Source organism: Protopterus annectens, chromosome 7.part0 (genome assembly GCF_019279795.1).
Source record: "Protopterus annectens isolate FY-2018-M chromosome 7.part0, PAN1.0, whole genome shotgun sequence".
NCBI classification, from domain to species: Eukaryota; Metazoa; Chordata; order Ceratodontiformes; family Protopteridae; genus Protopterus; species Protopterus annectens.
Window position 1 is genome coordinate 815,075,255 of NC_056739.1, and position 18,473 is coordinate 815,093,727.

General features: G+C 40.7%; 1 protein-coding gene across 1 annotated transcript in view; it reads left to right on the plus strand.

The window, feature by feature from the left end:
• LOC122806106 (phosphatidylinositol 4,5-bisphosphate 3-kinase catalytic subunit alpha isoform-like) overlaps positions 1-18,473 on the plus strand; it is a 943,896-nt gene that overhangs the window by 803,299 nt on the left and 122,124 nt on the right. The window contains exon 12 of the mRNA XM_044076344.1: positions 16,210-16,380. Coding sequence (XP_043932279.1) covers positions 16,210-16,380 — 171 coding nt within the window. The remainder of the gene's footprint in view (positions 1-16,209; positions 16,381-18,473) is intronic.

An 18,473-nucleotide genomic window follows, 5' to 3' on the forward strand; every position in this document is an offset into this window, starting at 1 on the left:
ATTCCCTCTCATAGCATCAACAAGAGTGGCTCCTACTTGCCCATTGAGGGAATGCCACCAGCTGCAGAAGATGTAACTAACCCCCATCCATAGTGGCTATAGGTACTACATCAGAAGGATTTGGGGTAAAAGATGATTGGCGTAAGGTACAACAAATGGCCACAGCAGAGTTACCCATCTGCAGCTGAGGGAAGTTGCTATCCTGCTCTGGTGGCAAAGGCTGTTTGCTTAACTGTTTATTTTTGTGGCTGAAAGAAAGACCTGGAAGCTCCTGTGATCAGAGCAGTATCCCAAGGTTATCCCTTGTGTGTATCTTGTACTGATACCACCAAACCAATTTAGACATGTTGAGCCAGCATGTCGAGCTCCGAGCTTAACATAGATCTTAAGAGATTTTTATTTTTCAAAATGCTGCAAAAGATTCTCCTGTACAGTCATAAAATGACATGGTGACTGTTGGTTCTTCTTCAAATGAGATTCTCCTTTATTGTGCGATCTTTTCAGAAGTTAGGTGAGCGCACTTGTTACACTGAGGAATTAAGATTGCAAGCTTACATTAACCCAGCTGATGTCTATTATCATAGGGGTGTCTGTAAAAAATCTCTCCTAACAAACTAAAACAAGTCACATACATAAACCAATTTGTAAAAACTACAAGAAAAAATTGACCAAGCTAGGAACTGACAAAACTGTTCCATGATCAAGCCAAAAATGGAGACAGTTTTCCAGGGAAGACAAGCAGTAAATAACCAGCCGCAACGAACACTGAGCAAACTCAGCAAAAGTAAGAACATAAAAAACACCAGGCTTCGATCCAAATATTTAATACACTTTAGTGCCTCGGCAAAATAGCCTTCAAGAAGTGATACAAAATACAGCAAAAAAATCTTCCCTTTATATACCAACTCATCATCGATTAACAATTAAACAATAAAACAATTAAATTAAACACTTCCAATCTAGCTCCAGATTAAGACCTACTGGAGCAAGAGTGTTGTATTTTAAAATATAAATTGCTTCTTTGAAAAGCAGTATATTTTTTAACAACCTTTCATTACCAGTTTTTAAAAAAACTTTCTCCAAAATAGTTGCCTGTAAGAGTACGATTCTCATCATGTTTCTCAAAAAAGTGCATAGCTATAGAACTTTGCATTGTATTCTTTTTTATATCTCTAATGTGCTCTTTTACTTGCACCTTAAACTTTCTTTTACTTTGTCCTATATAATAAAGATTACAAGGGCATCTCAAACAGTAAATAATACCTTCTCTACTACACCCATAGCTACCATTCACCATAAACTTCTTTTTATTTATCTCAGTAAAAGCAGCCACAATATGTCTACATATACTACAATTATTGCATGCTATTGTGCCATTTAATCTAGGGGACCTAACTAAATTGACATCTAGTAATATAAAATAAGTCTTAACTAATATGTCTTTTAAATTCTGCCCCCTCTTATAGGACATACATATTTTTTACCAATAATTTTTTGTAACAATACATCATTTTGTAAAAAAATTCCAATAATGAACAATAACTTTATTAACTTCTTCACTTAAGATATTATATGTAGTTACAAATAATATTTTATTTTCTTCATTCTTTTTGGTTCGCTTAACATTTAATGTGCCGCCTCTTTCTCTTGTACGATTTTTTTTTCAACTGCCCTATTTCAAAATTTATCATAACCCCTTTGTATAAACATCGCCATTGTTTGTTTTATTTCCTTCTGTAAATCTGTACTATTATTACAGATTCTACAGACTCTTAACAGTTCCCCATAAGGTAATGCTTGAACTGTGTGTGCTGGATGACAAGTAGTACCATGTAAAAACTGACTACCATCCATAAATTTTCGATGAATGGAAGTTTTAATAAACTGATCTTGATCCCCACACAAACATAGATCCAAAAATTTCACTGAAGTCCCACATTGTAGTCCATCAAACTGCAATCCATACTCATTATTATGCAAATCCTTTACAAATTCATAAACATATTGTTTTCCATTTTCACACAAAAATATTAAATCAGCAATATATCGAAAATAAAATATAACATATTGTTGAAAAAAACAATGTTTGTACACATAATCCATTTAAAATTTTCCCATCAGTAACTTTGCATACATGGGGCAAAAGACGCCTCCATGGCTGTCCCTTGTACTTGATGGTATATTACATTATTAAAACTAAAAAAATTATTAAGAAGACAAAATTGTAACATTTCTACTATAAAGTTACATACTGGAGTATGTTCCAAAAAATATTGTACAGCTGCAATTCCATCTTTATATTTGATACTAGTATACAAACTTTTTACGTCCAAGGATATCCAATATATGTGCGGTTTCCAATGGACAGTTTGTATTTTCTGCAGAAAGTCAAAAGAGTCCCTGATATAGGATTGTAGTCTGGCCACATACGGAAACAAGGAATTATGTTAAATAATTCATATATTATGCAGAAAGTAATTAACTGCAGACACTATAGGTCTCCCCGGAGGGTTTCTTTCGTCTTTATGTAATTTGGGCAAGTAGTAGAATGTGTCCATACATATTCTTTCAAGATCACATTCTTTCTTGGCCATATGCTCTGTAATATATCTCAATCGATATCCCTTATTTAACAATTGTCTAAATTCTTCTTCTGCTTCATAATAAATTTCCATACTGCTAACTTCATACACAGTTTTATTCTGTAAATGCTCCGTACACATATGAAGATATTGTGTGTGGTGCATTACTACAATTTTATTACCCTTGTCCAAGGGTTTAACAATTAAATCCTTCCTTTTGGCCAAATCCTGCAGTGACTTCCATTGTTGTTTTGTTAAATTATAACTTATTTTACGCTTCTCTGCAGAAAAATTAGAATACAGCTGCTCTACAGCAAACTTCACCATTTCTGTAAAAATTTTAACAGATTCATTTGTGTAGGGGGGGGTAAACGTACCTTTAAAGCACACATTCCTATCATTTAACAAACAACAAGCATTTTCAGTCATTTTTAAATCATCTGTGTCAGAAACACATAAATAAAAACTTTCCTCATCACTTACATATTCATTTTCATCACTGACATTATTTTCAGAGGTATCATGAAATGCAAAAAAAAAATTTAAATGCAGTTTTCGTGCTAATTGAAACATTTTTTTGTTTCATTACATGTAGCCTAGGCATAACTGTTGGAATAAATAAAACATTCACTTGTTCCTGTGTCAAGGAACAACCTGTTAAGTCAACAACACAATTATGAGAAACAAAATCACTGCCATCTACCTTGATTAGGTATTCACTGATTGCTGCTGTCCCTGAAAAGTTCCTCGCTTCTTGTAGTTCTTCCCTGCTTCACGGAAATGTTGTTCATGTAAAACCAGGTCTTGGGCAGCTGGAAGAGGGGGCAACATCTGGTTGTCCGCATCTGAGTCTGTCGTGTATTCTGTTCTTTCCGAAGAGGCAAAAGATACAGTCAAATGTTTCCGTTTGCCTTCATTATTACCGGGGCCATTGGGTTGGCGCTTAAATTTCTTGTTATTAAAGCGCCACAAAAATGCTTTCCCATTATTATAGTCCCGAATATCACATTTGATTTCCCCAGTTTACCATCTATTTGCTCTTTTTCAAATTTACTTAATTTTTCTTGCATGTTTTTAAACACCTCTGTCATTTTCACTGGCCCAATATTACCCAAAATTTCATTATGTGTTTTGGATATTTCTTCCTTCAGTTTATGTTGTTGTATCCGATCTCTCTCTAAGGATAGCTACCCATTCCATTGCACATTTATGTGCTACCGATAGCCATCTCTCTCTGAAGGCTTTATCAATAGGGTCAGAAATGTCAAAGGGAGTAGTGGGACTTTAGAAACCTCTAAGTCCCCTAGGTGAAATATCCAATTCAACATAACATTGTAATCCCAATAAATTGAAATGGCACCTTGTCTCTAAAAATTAGTCTTTCCATATGATCTATGGACAACTGAACTTCTGATGGCAAATTGGATATATTGGTTTGACCAACATCAGCAAACAGATTATTGGTCCTTTGAGCTCTCTTTTCAAAAAAACTGTTTCACCACATTAACGGATAAATTCTCATCGGACTGTGTATCAGGCACTGCACCCTTACGTCCTCCCTCAACTCCATTGACCCGATTCATCTGCGTAGTTAAGAGTCTCAAACCCCCGAGTCAAGGATGATCCATTATAACCCAAAGTAGAAGTCGATGTCAAAGAATCCTCAGGAAATACTCTGGGAAGATAAGTAGAAGGATCCGTAGCCATAAAAAAGAACTGTAAATAACCAAATACAACAAACACTGAGCAAACTCAGCAAGAAAAGCAGTAAATGCTGGTAAAACTACCAGTCCACACAAGTTACTTTTTTGACAGAAAAATACAGTAAAAGCACTTTCAAACACTATGGCAGCCCCATAATGGAAAATTAAACACAATTTACCCACAGAAGTATGGTATCAGTTAGTGTACACTACTTTAAAACTGACAGAAAAAAACAAGTGCTCCCTTTAAAAGTATGTTACAATCGTATGACAGTCCATTAAAACACAACACTCCTAGCTTTAAAATAACTGTCTTGAAGAGGAAAGTAATAAAGCATCAGTAGTAGGAAAACTGAATTTTTTTTCCCCCAAAGGGAACATACCTGCCCAGCAAAGGAAAGCACTAGCCAACCGTCGATTTCAGAAGCCTCAGAGGAGCATACTGTAGCGGCAGTAAAGCTCTGAAGGGCAGCCTATGCCTAAACTTTTCCTGTAGTCAACTCATCTCAGGCTGCTTGACAGTTTGGACATGTAGAAGGTTCCCTGAAGCTTTGGTAGCTGGCTAGCTGCTATATCTGTGGAAGGATATAACCCATACAGCTAAGACTGCTGCAGCAGTGATAATTCAAACATCTACTGTTATGGTGTGTTTAGCTTAACACAACTATACTTTTTTCAAGATTTTGCTTGAACATTCTCCAGTGGAATATACAGCACATTCCAGCATTCTACAGCCCCCACTACAACACTTCATTCTACCAGTCAGTTATTCTCCATACTCGCCCCTAAAGTCTGGTCTTCCATCTCAACCCACATTAAAATCCATCCTTACATTTCTTCATTTCCACTCTAATCCAAAAGCTTTCTTATTTAAACATCCACAGTGCAAATGCTTCCTAGATAGTGGCAACACCCAACCCTTCCTCTTCATCATTTTGACATTACCACTTCACACAAACTCACCCACTGCTGTCTATCCCAGGCACTTTTATCATTTCTTTTCCTCCACCTTATTATTCTGTGTTCCTTTCCCATCTTTTCCTGTGTCTTCTCCTGCTCTCACTATCTTTACTTTTGTACAGACTGTATATATTGCTATTGGGGTCATCTCCCCTTGATAACATCTTCACGTGCAGTTGTTTCATTGAAAGGTATACTTAACCTCTGTGTGTTGAGTTAATGTCTTCTACTCAATATGTCCAGTTGTATTACCATTTTCATTATGTATTATTTTTTGTATTGTATTGCTGCATGTTATTTGTATGAGCATATATTGCTCTGTTGTGTATTATTTGTATACACATCTATTGCACTGCTGCATATTATTTGTGTGCACATCTATTGTACTGCTGCATATTATTTGTATGCACATCTGTTGCACTGCTGCATATTATTTGTATGCACATCTGTTGCACTGCTGCATATTATTTGTATGCACATCTGTTGCACTGCTGCATATTATTTGTATGCATATCTGTTGCACTGCTGCATATTATTTGTATGTACATCTGTTGCACTGCTGCATATTTGTATGCACATCTGTTGCACTGCTGCATATTACTTGTATGTACATTTATTGCACTGCTGTATATTATTTGCATGTGCATCCATTGCACTGCTGTGTATTATTTGTATGCACATATATTGCTCTATGTATTATTTGCATACACATCTGTTGCACTGCTGCATATTTGTATGCACATCTGTTGCACTGCTGCATATTTGTATGCACATCTGTTGCACTGCTGCATATTACTTGTATGTACATTTATTGCACTGCTGTATATTATTTGTATGTGCATCTATTGCACTGCTGTGTATTATTTGTATGCACATATATTGCTCTATGTATTATTTGCATACACATCTATTGCACTGCTGCATATTATTTGTATGTACATATATTGCACTGCTGAGTATTATTTGCATGCACATCTATTGCACTGCTGTGTATTATTTGTATGCACATCTGTTTCACTGCTGAGTATTATTTGTGTGCACATCTGTTGTACTGCTGCTTATTACTTGTATGCACATTTATTGCACTGCTGTATATTCGTATGTGCATCTGTTGCACTGCTATGAATTATTTGTATGCACATCTAATGTACTGCTGCATATTATTTGTATGCATATCTGTTGCACTGCTGCATTTTATGTGTATGCACATCTTTTGCACTGCTGTGTATTATTTGTATCCATGTCTCTGGCACTGCTACTGCTATATATTATTTTTAATTTTTGAATATTCTGTATTCCTGGGCTGTGACTGAAAATGGTATACACTGATCAGTGTTCTATCCTGGTCAACAAAAAAAAATTAAAATAATATTTCAACATTACACACAAATACCACTTTTTTCACTTGCATAACATCTGATATTATACTTTTATAAACTCCTAAACTGATGGTTTAGAATCTGAGACTTGGATCCGACTCAGCCACTTCTGCAAGATCATTGGATGCAAGAACTCTTGAACTCCTCCCTTTACTCACAGTGCCCCACCAACCTAACATCCCTCAGATCTTGTTTGCCACCATTCAGCATCAGATGCAAATCCTTCTGCTGTCGAATTTTTGGAGTCTTTTGATAGCCAGTTGTTCATGAGTTTTTTGTCTCAGATTTCTGTAATTGTATATTCTAATTCTCCTACCTCCCACAATCTTTTAGCTAATTTTCATATCTTTTTAGCTGCTGTTTTTGCATACTTACTTACAGTAACATTGTTGGCACTTTTTTTCCTTTGTGTACTCGTGTGAGTATTTCTGTCTACCATTGTTGGTAGTGTCTTTCTAACTTCTTTTCTATTTTCAAAAAAAAATTTTTTCTAATCTTTCAGCTAGCTTCATATACTTGTGTTTATTCTGCAACATGGCTGATAAACATGTGGGGTTTAAAAAGTGTGTTTCTTGTGGACATAAGCTTCCCAACTCATATGCCCACAGGGAATGCATATATTGGGTAGGCCTCACTTACTTGAGGACGGATTGTTCAATCTGCTCTGGTTTTGACTCCAGAGCTTTAACTGATCAGAGGAATAAGTTAGTCTTGAGAGGCCTTCTTCCTCTACTTATTCAGTTGCTGGGGCTCAAACCCCCTACTAAAAAAAATCTGACAAGGGTAATTCAGACTCAACTTCCAAGGAAAAGAAGTACCGCAAAAGGTCTTCGGACCATTCTTCTTCATCAGAGCCCCCTTCTAAAATGCATAAGAAGTCGGATCCGTCTGTCTTGGCTCTGACTGTTTCAAAACCTAGATCTCCTCTGATCTGTACCCCTCCGCTCCTGTTAGATCCAGTGTTGTCATGTCTCCCTTCTCCCTTCCTGGAAGAATCTCTGCATTGACACTCCAGGCCTCCGTCCACAACATCATCTCTTAGATCTTTCAGAAGCTGATATGGATAGGATGATGAGGACATTTGTCAGAGCACAGTTGTAGATGGGGTTTCTCCCAGCTCTGAAGCCCACTGGATCTGTGAGCCATTCTTTGTCCACTACCCCTTTGAAATCACCTTCTCTGTTCTGACCTTATATTTCAGATTCCTCGGATCTGAGGTCTCTGGGGGTGTCATCATCAGATCAGAAGACTGTCCGTTCATCTAGTGAGATGATTCCCCTGTATCTCTCTTATTTATGGTGAAAAACATTTTTCCTTGCTCAAGCCTCCTAGAGCTCATTCCACAAGGTCTATGGCAGTTTCTTCAGCCTTCTGGTCAAGGACTTCATTAGATGACATTTGTGCAGCTGCAGCTTGGACTAATTCTCACACCTTTATTTCTCATTACAAATTAGATTTGATTTCCAGGAACAGAGGGGCTTTTGGCTCTACAGTTCTCCAGAATATACTTCATGAGGGCCTCCCAAGGTTACAGTAGCTGGGGAATCTGTCCCATCAGTTCATTCATCAGCTGTCAAGTTGTGCATCTTTACTTGACAGAATAGCAAGGATAGGCTCTGGTCTTTGCCTCAGATCTCACCAATGTATGTCTTGGTTGTTTCGCCTTTCCAGCCTGAGTTAACATATACAATTGATGAGCTTGCTCCACTTTCATCTGAACTGCATGCAACCCAGTCTACTTTACTAATTTATTTTGTACATAAGACACATAATCCAGACAATCAACTCTCTCTGATATCTCATATCTTTGAATATTGTTAAAGACTTGGTCTGCTGTGCCCAGCTGTCTGTCTTTCAGCATTTGTTCCTCATTTAGCAAAATAAATATATTTTAAATTCTTTCACAACTCTGTGATGGCATGTAAATGTGAATTCATGACATCTGTCTCTGATTCATGCACCTTTGCCTCAAAAGAATATGCCATAAATTATGAGCTGACATTTAGCCAAGAGAGCCTGTATCATTATCACTTTGTGTGTGTCCATTTGCTTAGATTCTGCGGAATCACTTCTTGGGTTTTCTTCTGTCAACAGAAAACCGTTCATCTACCAGCTAGTTTTCCTTTTTTTATTTTTTTCTGAGGTTGACTTATACAAAGCCATGATCTACTCCATTACTAAGGGAACATGCCTCTTTACAACTTGAAGTATTTAACTTTAAAGCACTTAACCTGTGAAGCAACTGAGGCTTATGTTTTCACGCTATAGCACCATCATCAGAAATCTTGCCTGATATTATTTTTCTATTATTTTATTTACTGTTATTATATTTAATATTTTCTTAGTATTTTATTAATTATTACAATATTATTATTTATTTTAGTGATTAACTAACTATGAGGTGTGATTATTTAAAGATGGTGAACTCACTCAGTAATTCAGTGCATTTAGATGGCTGGTATACCAGGCACTCGTACAATAGTTTAAGGTTTTCCTATAAATTTGCCTGTAACTTAATATCTTTTGGTATAATTCTGTTTTACCGAAGTTGTTTCTTCCTACTCATCATTAAGCCTTGAATTAATTAGTTAAGTCAAGTTTGTTAAGTTATAAGTCAGTGTTAGTTAATGTGCATAATTCATTCGGAAACCCTTGCTTTTATTCTGTCTGTTTACATTTGCATCCTCTATGTCTCTGAACAAAGTCACTTTCCAAGTAAATTTCATGAATCTCTTAATCAAAATAAGCATTTGATGTCCTTCAAGAATGCAACTGCAGTCCTGACATATGGGTTGTCCTGCCTCAGGCAGCCCTTTGGTCGGCCGGATTCCAAAGTCCGGGTCCGGCGTCGGCTGATGTCGCCTCCTCCCCGACGTCAGAGCGGCTGGGGTATAAAGCATCAGCCGACGCCATCTTCTTCAGTCTTTCTTGCCGCGTGGTGCCCGAAGCAGAAGCAGTTCGCAAGTGCCGGTCGGCCAGCTCCTGTGTTTTCAGATACCGAAGTCATCAAAAAGCTAAGTACCCCATTGGGGAACCTTTTCTTGCCTCAGCCGATGTCAGACCAAACTGAAAAAGTTAATAATTGTTTGTCTTGTGGTAAAAAGATACCTCATAAGGACTTCCATTCCTACTGCCTTCCCTGCCTCGGCCCAGACCACGACGTCTCGGCCTGTGCTGCCTGTGCTTGCTTCAATAAGCGCACACTTAGGCGCCGGGCAGAATTTGCTGAAGACTTTTTTGGGGAAAATTTAGCCTATATCATGCCGTCGGAACTTCCGACAGCACATTTTTCCAAAAAACGGAAGGACCGGGACCGACCTCCGCGGCCCGCGACTTCCACCGACACCACGCCTAAGCCTACCGTGAGTGCATCGGTCTCTACGTGGCGGTAATTCAACCGCTCCAGGCCGACGACACCGCTTTACCACACACTTCGATCCCGGAGGCTACCCCGGTGCCGGTTATTGATTTTCCTCCTGAAACCGAAGCCCAAGATTTACCTGACACCATACCGGTGGACAAAGTTACTCCAGCACGTGGGGCAGCTAGGCCTTCTGCGTCTATGTCTATCAAGGCCTACACACATGCTAAGGCTGCCAGCCAGGCTAAGTCTCACCCTCCTAAATCTTTTTCACAGGGTCCCACTTCGGATAAACAGATCATGACTTTAGCTGCAGATCTAATTTCTTTAATCAGGGGCTCTCAGGCTCATCCAGACAGAGGTTCTCAGCCGCCTTCAGACAAAAGGCCCAGGGTTGATCAGACAGATACCCTTTCCTCCTCAGATGAAGCTTCTGGTGAGTCAGGCCTTTCAGATTCCCAGGAAGAACCCTTCCCGGCCTATGAGGATTCTGATGCAGATGAATCCATTCCCTCTGCCTCTCCTCCTGAGGATATTTCTTTCGGGGAAATTCTCCACTCCATGAGAGAGCATTTTCAGTGGCAGGGCCAGGATTTCTCCGACTCCAGGAAAAGGCTTCGGACCTTCCTTAAGTTACCCCAGCACAGGCCTTTAGCTATTCCCCCAGTGTTAGATGTATTGGATGATGTGTACTCAGACTCCAGTACTTCTCCTGATTCTCTCCCTCCTGCTCCTGTCAAGCCGACAGATATTACAGGGTTCTTGAAACTCATAAACATCTCTTTAAGGCCCACTCTGTTGATCTAGAAACTATTTCTCAGCGGCCCAATGGAGTGGCCACTTCCTCGGCCAAGAATCCTTTGCCCGCAGACAGGGAATCTAGGTCCCTGGAGAGGTGGGGTAAAAAAGTTTATACCTCTTCCACCCTTGCCATGAGGGCTCTAAACTGTCTTTTTCATATGTTTCAGTATCAGGATTTCCTGATGGATGATTTGCAGAAAAAGTTAGCCTCTCCTGAGCCTTTAGATAGAAAGGCTTTGCAGGATTTGGTTCATAACACTCAGCAGGTTAGCAATCATTTTCTTCAGTGTGGTTATGATGCATTGGAAGCTTCATGTAGGGCAGCTATGACAGGGGCCGTCATACGTAGACATGCTTGGTTGAAGGAACAGTCATTGCCAGATCATGTTAAAGCAAAGCTTCTAGATGCACCTCTGGAAAAAGACAAGCTATTTGGTGCTAATGCACAGGGTGTGTTGAAATCAATTGAGGAAAAGGCTAAATCAGTACAAACAGTCAAAGATTTCCTCTAGGTTCAGCCACCAAGGTTCAGCAGGAATTGGCCTTCGAAGAACTGGTCCTTTCCAGACACTGACAGGTTTCAAAGGGGAAAAAGCAGGCGTGCTCGAGGTAGAGGGCAATATACAGAGGCTCCTACAGGGGCTACCAATGGCAACCAACTAACCAGAGAAGTGGCGCAGGGACTCCTACTGCTCCACAGGGACAATCACAATGACTTAACTTTGACACCGCCAACCAAGGCTCAAAGAGAAGCACCTTTAGGCGGAAAGTTATCCTTATTTTCAGAAAATCGGCACGTTTTTACAAAGGACGGATGAATTTTGAACATAATAGACAAAAGGTTACAGGTTCCACTTCCATACCTTACCAACAAGACAAGGCATGCCAAACCTGCCACAGAATCAAAGGGCAGAGGCACTCGTACAAGTTTCAAAGCTGCTACAAATCAAAGCAATAGAAAAGGTCCCTCCTCAGGAACAAGGACAGGGATTCTACTCAAGACTGTTCCTTGTTCCAAGAAAAGAAAAGCAATGGAGACCTATACTGGACTTGTCCACTCTAAACACTTTTCTCATTGTGCCAAAATTCAAAATGCTGACGTTACAGCAACTTCTTCCCATGCTGGGCAAGGGGTCTTGGCTGGTTACTCTGGACCTCAAGGAGGCATACCTGCATGTCCCAATCAGACACAGCTGCAGAAGATACCTCAGATTTCTTGCAGGGTCAGAGCATTATCAATTCTCAGCATTGCCTTTTGGCTTATCTACTGCGCCCAGAGTATTGACTAAATGCCTGGCATCAGTAATTGCACATTGCAGACTTCAGGGGATACAAATATACCCTTATCTGGATGATTGCCTTATACAAGCGGACAGCAAGCAAGACTTGATAAGAAACGTGGACTATGTCATTCACTTACTACAGGCTTTGGGATACACAGTCAATATTCAAAAATCAAGACTACTGCCATCCCAACAAATAATCTTTCTAGGAGCCAAACTGGACACAAACTCACAAATGGCTTTCCTCACAGAAGAAAAACAAGATCAGTTACCACATTACTTCAAAAGCCTGGCAAAGCACACCCAGATGACTGCAAGGAAAATCCTGCAGGCCCTGGGTTTCATGGCATCTTGCATTCTTCTGATTCCACTGGCAAGACTACACATGAGAAAACTACAATGGTACCTATAAAGTTTATGGTCTCAACACAGCCACAACTTAGAAGCAATTATTCCACTCATTCCATGTCTACAAAAGGAATTTTTGTGGTGGGCACAAGCAAGCCAGCTAAACCAAGGCATGTCCTTCAACAAACCTCAAGCAAGCCAAACCATTACAACAGATGCCTCAGATCATGGATGGGGGGCGCACATGGAAGGGAGATGCATTCAAGGGCAATGGGCTCCTCGGGAATTGCATCTACACATCAATCAAAAAGAGATGCTGGCAGTGATTCATGCAATCGAGGCCTTCGGAAAATTTCTTCAGCAAGGCCATCTGCTGATAGACAGACAACACCACTGTTATATGGTACATAAACAAGCAGGGAGGCACCCATTCTTACCCCCTCTGCAGACTAACAATGACCCTTTGGGAAAAGTCCCTGAAACTGAACATACAGTTGCAATCCCAGTTTGTTCCAGGCAAGGACAATGTCCTGGCGGATAGTCTAAGCAGAAACATTATGGACCCGCACGAATGGATGTTGCATCCAGACATTTTTTCACAAATAACTCATGCATGGGGGAGGCCGGACATAGATCTCTTTGCCTCACACCACAATCATCATCTGAAAAAGTTCTGCTCGAGGACACACCATCCTCAAGCCTGGAGAATAGATGCTCTCTCCTTCAGCTGGAATTCTCTAACAATCTATGCATTCCCACCTCTGCCATTAATGACCAAGGTGTTACTGAAGATCAAAGCAGAACAACCGAAAGGCATTTTGATAGCTCCAGACTGGCCAAGACAGCACTGGTACCCATTACTAAGGAGCATAACTCGCACCAAGCCGTGGCCCCTGCCTCTATGGCCTCTGCGTATAACTCAGCACAATTACAGGACTGTTCGTGCAAACCTGCAAACATTGCATCTGACAGCTTGGAGGGTTCCATGATTTCTCCCCATATATCTCTCTCCAAAAAAGTTCAAGATATCCTACTGGAAGCACGCAGGCCTTCCACCAGGAAAACGTATTCAGCCAAATGGAAGAGGTTCAACATCTGGAATGCCAGCAAGGGACAGGATGCATCAATAATGAACATCCCGCAGATTCTAGAATACTTGGCAGAAATGTTTCACAATGGCCTTTCATATTCTTCCATAAAAATACACGCTTCAGCAATTTCAGCTGTGATCCACCTGTGTTCACATCCTTTGCTAAGACAGTTTCTAAGAGGGATAAAGAATATCAAACCTCCAAGAAAACCACCAGTGCCTGCATGGGACCTCAATTTCGTCTTGGAAAAATTAACTCTTTCTCCTTTTGAGCCAGCAGCATCTTCAGAATTGCAATTTCTCTCCTGGAAAACAGTCTTCCTGTTGGCAATTACTTCAGCAAGAAGAGTCTCGGAGATACAGGCCCTCATGGCAGTACCTCCATTTCTCATTTTCCATCAGGACAGAGTCTCTTTAAGGACCAATCCTTCATTCATGCCAAAAGTGATATCCAGGGTTTCTCTAAATCAAGCAATTCACCTGCCTACTTTCTTTCCCAATCCTCAAAATAAAGGAGAAAAGCTTTTGCACACTTTGGACATATACAGACAATTGCGCTATTACTTGGATAGAACAAAGGCCAACAGAAAGTCTGACCAACTATTTGTAGCTTACGCTCCTGGAGTACAAGGAAAGGCAATTTCCAAACAAACAGTTTCAAAATGGATTGGAAACTGCATCAGATTCTGCTACTCTTTCCATGGAAAAGGTGTGCCAGCCAATATCAGGCCACACTCCACCAGAGCTACAGCCACCTCCACAGCCTTTCTAAGAGGGGTGGCTACAAAGGACATTCTAGAAGCTGCTACATGGAGCTCCGTGCATACATTTTCCAAACATTACAACCTGCCTTTATATTCCAGATCCCGAGCAGGCTTTGCTTATGCAGTCCTGCAGGGCATTTTAGCTACACCATCCTTATCTTAGATCCTACCACCCCCAGCTTGGCTATGGTATTCAACCCATATGTCAGGACTGCAGTTGCATTCTTGAAGGACATAGTACAGTTTTGTACCTACCATAAATGTAGATGTCCGATAGATATGCAACTGCAGTCAGGTTTTCCCTCCCTCCTACCCCTCTGTAATTATCTTTTTTGGGTCCACTCCCCCTTTTCCAAATTAGCTGGGGATAGCATTTATGGTATATCTGTTTATTACTGTTGTGCATGTCTGGAATTTTATTCATTCTCTAAATTTAGCCTTCCTTGGAGGGCACCTGGCATCTGGGGCAAGAAACACTGAAGAAGATGGCGTCGGCTGATGCTTTATACCCCAGCTGCTCTGACGTCGGGGAGGAGGTGACATCAGCCGACGCCGGACCCGGACTTTGGAATCCGGCCGACCGAAGGGCTGCCTGAAGCAGGACAACCCATAAGTCAGGACTGCAGTTGCATATCTATCGGACATCTACATTTATGGTAGGTACAAAACTGTACTTTGTGGCAACTATGTTATTAACACGTCAATTGTTTTGTATCTTATGGTTGTGGAGGATCTAAAACTATTCCTGTTACTCTGTGGGTGTAAAAAGGAGAAATTAATGCTAGGTAGTACAGTCTGTTGCAGATTAAGAGATACCATTTAACTAAAATTGTTATAATTTCTTGAACTGTTTAGATGTACTGGACAAAGCCCATTTTTTTGGAAAGGATCCAAGGAGGAGTGCACCAGTGGACTACATACAGCACAAATAACGTATAATATTTTATCAGTTCCTGTGGCATAGAGGGATAAAATCCTGACTATAGCCCAGGTATCCCAGTTTGACGAATGGTTCAGATGCTTGAAGGTGTTGGCAGGAAAGATGGGGTGGATCCATCCTGTTTGGGGGGAGGAAAGAGTGGAGCTGGATGCACCCATCCTCCTGCTATGGATAGTGGCCAGTAGTGTTGAGGGATGGCTTAGGGAGTGGGGGTTAGGGTCACTAAGCCACTGAAGGGTGGTAACCATCATAGCAAGTGTGTAGAAACATGCAGTTGTGGCTTCCATGTCGCCACAGGGGGTGGAGCTAGTCTCTCCACATGCTGCCATTGCTGACATGTTACAGTACATTGTACTCTTATCGCTGCCTGAAAGACAGATCCCCCCCCAAACACACACACAGAACCCCTCCTTTCCAACAGATTTCACCTTACCCACAGTCGGAATCTCCAGAGGAATTAATGGAATTGTCAGATTTAGCATATGCTTAATGTTCGGCAAAAACAGGTCAGTTGCCTTTAAAAAAAATACTTTGGCAAAAGATTTCAGTTCATATTTATCGCAGATGGTTTAAATGCACCAATAGTACATCACAGGTAGGAAACTTTATTTATGATCATGTATTCATTGTTTTATTGTTTATGAAACATAGCTGATAATATTAAACTACTAAGGTAAATTACAATATTAAATCACTTTTCTGAAAGCTATGATGTGTTAATAACTCCATATAAAGTCATGGAAGTTTTCTTACAGTTAAGAGTGTATTTAGTGAAGAGGAGATGAAAGTGGAAATGAAACCATTTTTTCTTTAATTAAACAAATCTCTTGTTTTCGCAGACTGGCAAAGCTTATTTTTTTGGTATAGGAAATATACCAGCTGTCTGTTAGTTGCTCCAATTTTTCTTGTGCAAAACTTCTGTTCTTGTCATTATTTTGGCTAAGAGGGTCTATGGCAATTTTGTTGAAGTGACACTGTCTGTTGCGATATTTTCTTAGGATGCTGCCATATGGTTGTTTGTCAATAGGAGACTGTGTGGGGCTGATTGAAGTGGTGAAGAACTCCCGTACCATTATGCAGATACAGTGTAAAGGTGGCCTGAAAGGAGCACTGCAATTTAACAGTAATGCTCTACACCACTGGCTGAAGGACAAAAACAGGGGAGAAACGTAAGTGCATTTAAAAAAAATAATTCAGTTAACAGACTGCTTTTGCATGCTAACAACTATTGTTTAACGTTAAATCGGTTTATTTCCTTCACCCTGTGCTGGTCAACATAATTTCCATGTTTTTGCTCCTTTCCATTTTAGACTGCTACAGCTGCAGTGCCCTTGGATATGTGATGGAAATGGATAATGTTAATGGCTGTTGCCCTCTCTGAGGTGGTCACATACAGTATCACCTCCATTTTAGCAGTTCACCACTTGTCCACTACAAAAAGAGCAGCTACTTATGTCGTTTTTTTAATTAGCCTTTAAGCAACCTAAGTGCATAGATAAGTATAGATCTAATGTCTGTCATCTGATTCATCATTTGGGTTATCATATCCATTTGGATCCCACTTCAGCAATTTTTTTTGGAAGCTGTGGATCCAGGGCTCTGATGCTCTATAATTACCTATGTTCCCCCAAACTACTTCAAACCTCACTTGCTGCCTCTGTCAGAAGGACATGGTCTACTAGGGCTCTGATCTTCAACCAGATAGTTTTTCAGTGTTACTGCTAATTTTGCATTTTTCATTAATTTCACCATATAGTGTTGCAACATTTCTGAGGTGCCCTCCCCATTAAAAAAACAGAATCTTCTCAGCAGATTTTCTCCTGTCTTCCTCTGTGCTTCCATGTGGCTGCCTTTTAGTTAAATTTCTTTCCCTTTCTTCTTTAAGGGGGACTAACAAATTCTTCTCGGCTAGTGAGACTATGTAGGTGTTGTAGATGTAAACTGCTTAATTGATAATCTGTTAGCATTTATCTGTTGTACAGTTTTTTATGGAGGACAAGGTTCAAAGCTTCAGGAAGTGCTCGGCCTGCGGTCACAAATTTCCCCTGCAGGATCAGCACTTCTTATGTGTGTATTGTTTGGGGGTAGCACACATGCACTCAAGATTTCAAGGTGTGTGCTTCGTTTGGCACTGGTGCTTTACAGGGATGCAGGAAAAAATTGGTTCTTAAGGGTCTTCTTCCCACCCAAGTTTGAATGTCGGCTACTTCTGTTGCTTCGGTGTCTTCTTCCCCAGCCAAGAAGGTTGAGAAACCAAAACCCTTTAATGAGAAAGTGAAGGAGAAATCTAAAGAGAGAGAGACCAAGAGAGAGAAGGAGCTGGAGAAACAAAACAGAAAGTACTGTCAGGGTTCAGCTGCACTTTTGGGTCTTGCTCCAAATACTCCAAAGCATTCAGATCCATTTACCAATGTCTCCTGCATGCTTCTCACTGAAACCAGTGAGTCCTAGGCTTCACTCCCCCTTCCTACAGGAGAGGCGTTCCTCCTGGCCAACTTCAGTGGCTTTTTCTTGATGCTTCTTCCGTTCCACAAGGACCTTACCAAAGTAGATGTCAACAGGATGATGTGAAGGCTCCTCTGAATGCAGATTCAACTGGGGGTTCTTTTGATGCCGTCCCCTTTGGGGCACACCAGGTTCAGCCCCTCTCACCTCTCTGTTGTCTCCTATTCCAGTCCGACCTTTCGATCTGAAGTCCATGGATCCAAACCTCCTCAGGGCACCTTTGTTATGTGCCAGTAGTCCTTTCAGCTCTGACTGACACTGTCCCTTATTCATTTTACTCCAGTGTTGTCAGATTGGGATGAGTCTCTGGGCTTAAGCCTTGGAGCTGAGCGTTGTGGTGTGGGATCAACTCTGAAGTTATCAGAGCCATCTCTCCATTTTGGTGTCTCAGTGCTCGATAGCTCATCTCAGTTGTTGGTCTTGGATCTAGGGTGGAGCCAAGCAGAAGATGCTCCTCCTGTCCATTTTTCAGATTGGAGGCATGTTTCGGTGTCTCCGTTTGTATCCTCTGTATTCAAGGTGTTTGAAAGGGTTCTCTCCAGGCTGAGAGAAGAGGTATCTCTGCCATGCTCAGTTCCCTCCCGACAATCAACCTCCTATATTTAGCGTTGGGGTTACTCACCACATGAGTTCCCTGCCTGATTCCAAGTCCTCCTGTGAAGCCCAAACGAGGCAGGGTTCTAAGAAACAGACACGTAAAAGGAGACATAGAAGACATGGACTTTAATGATGGAGTAGGGGGGTCCCCCAATAGATG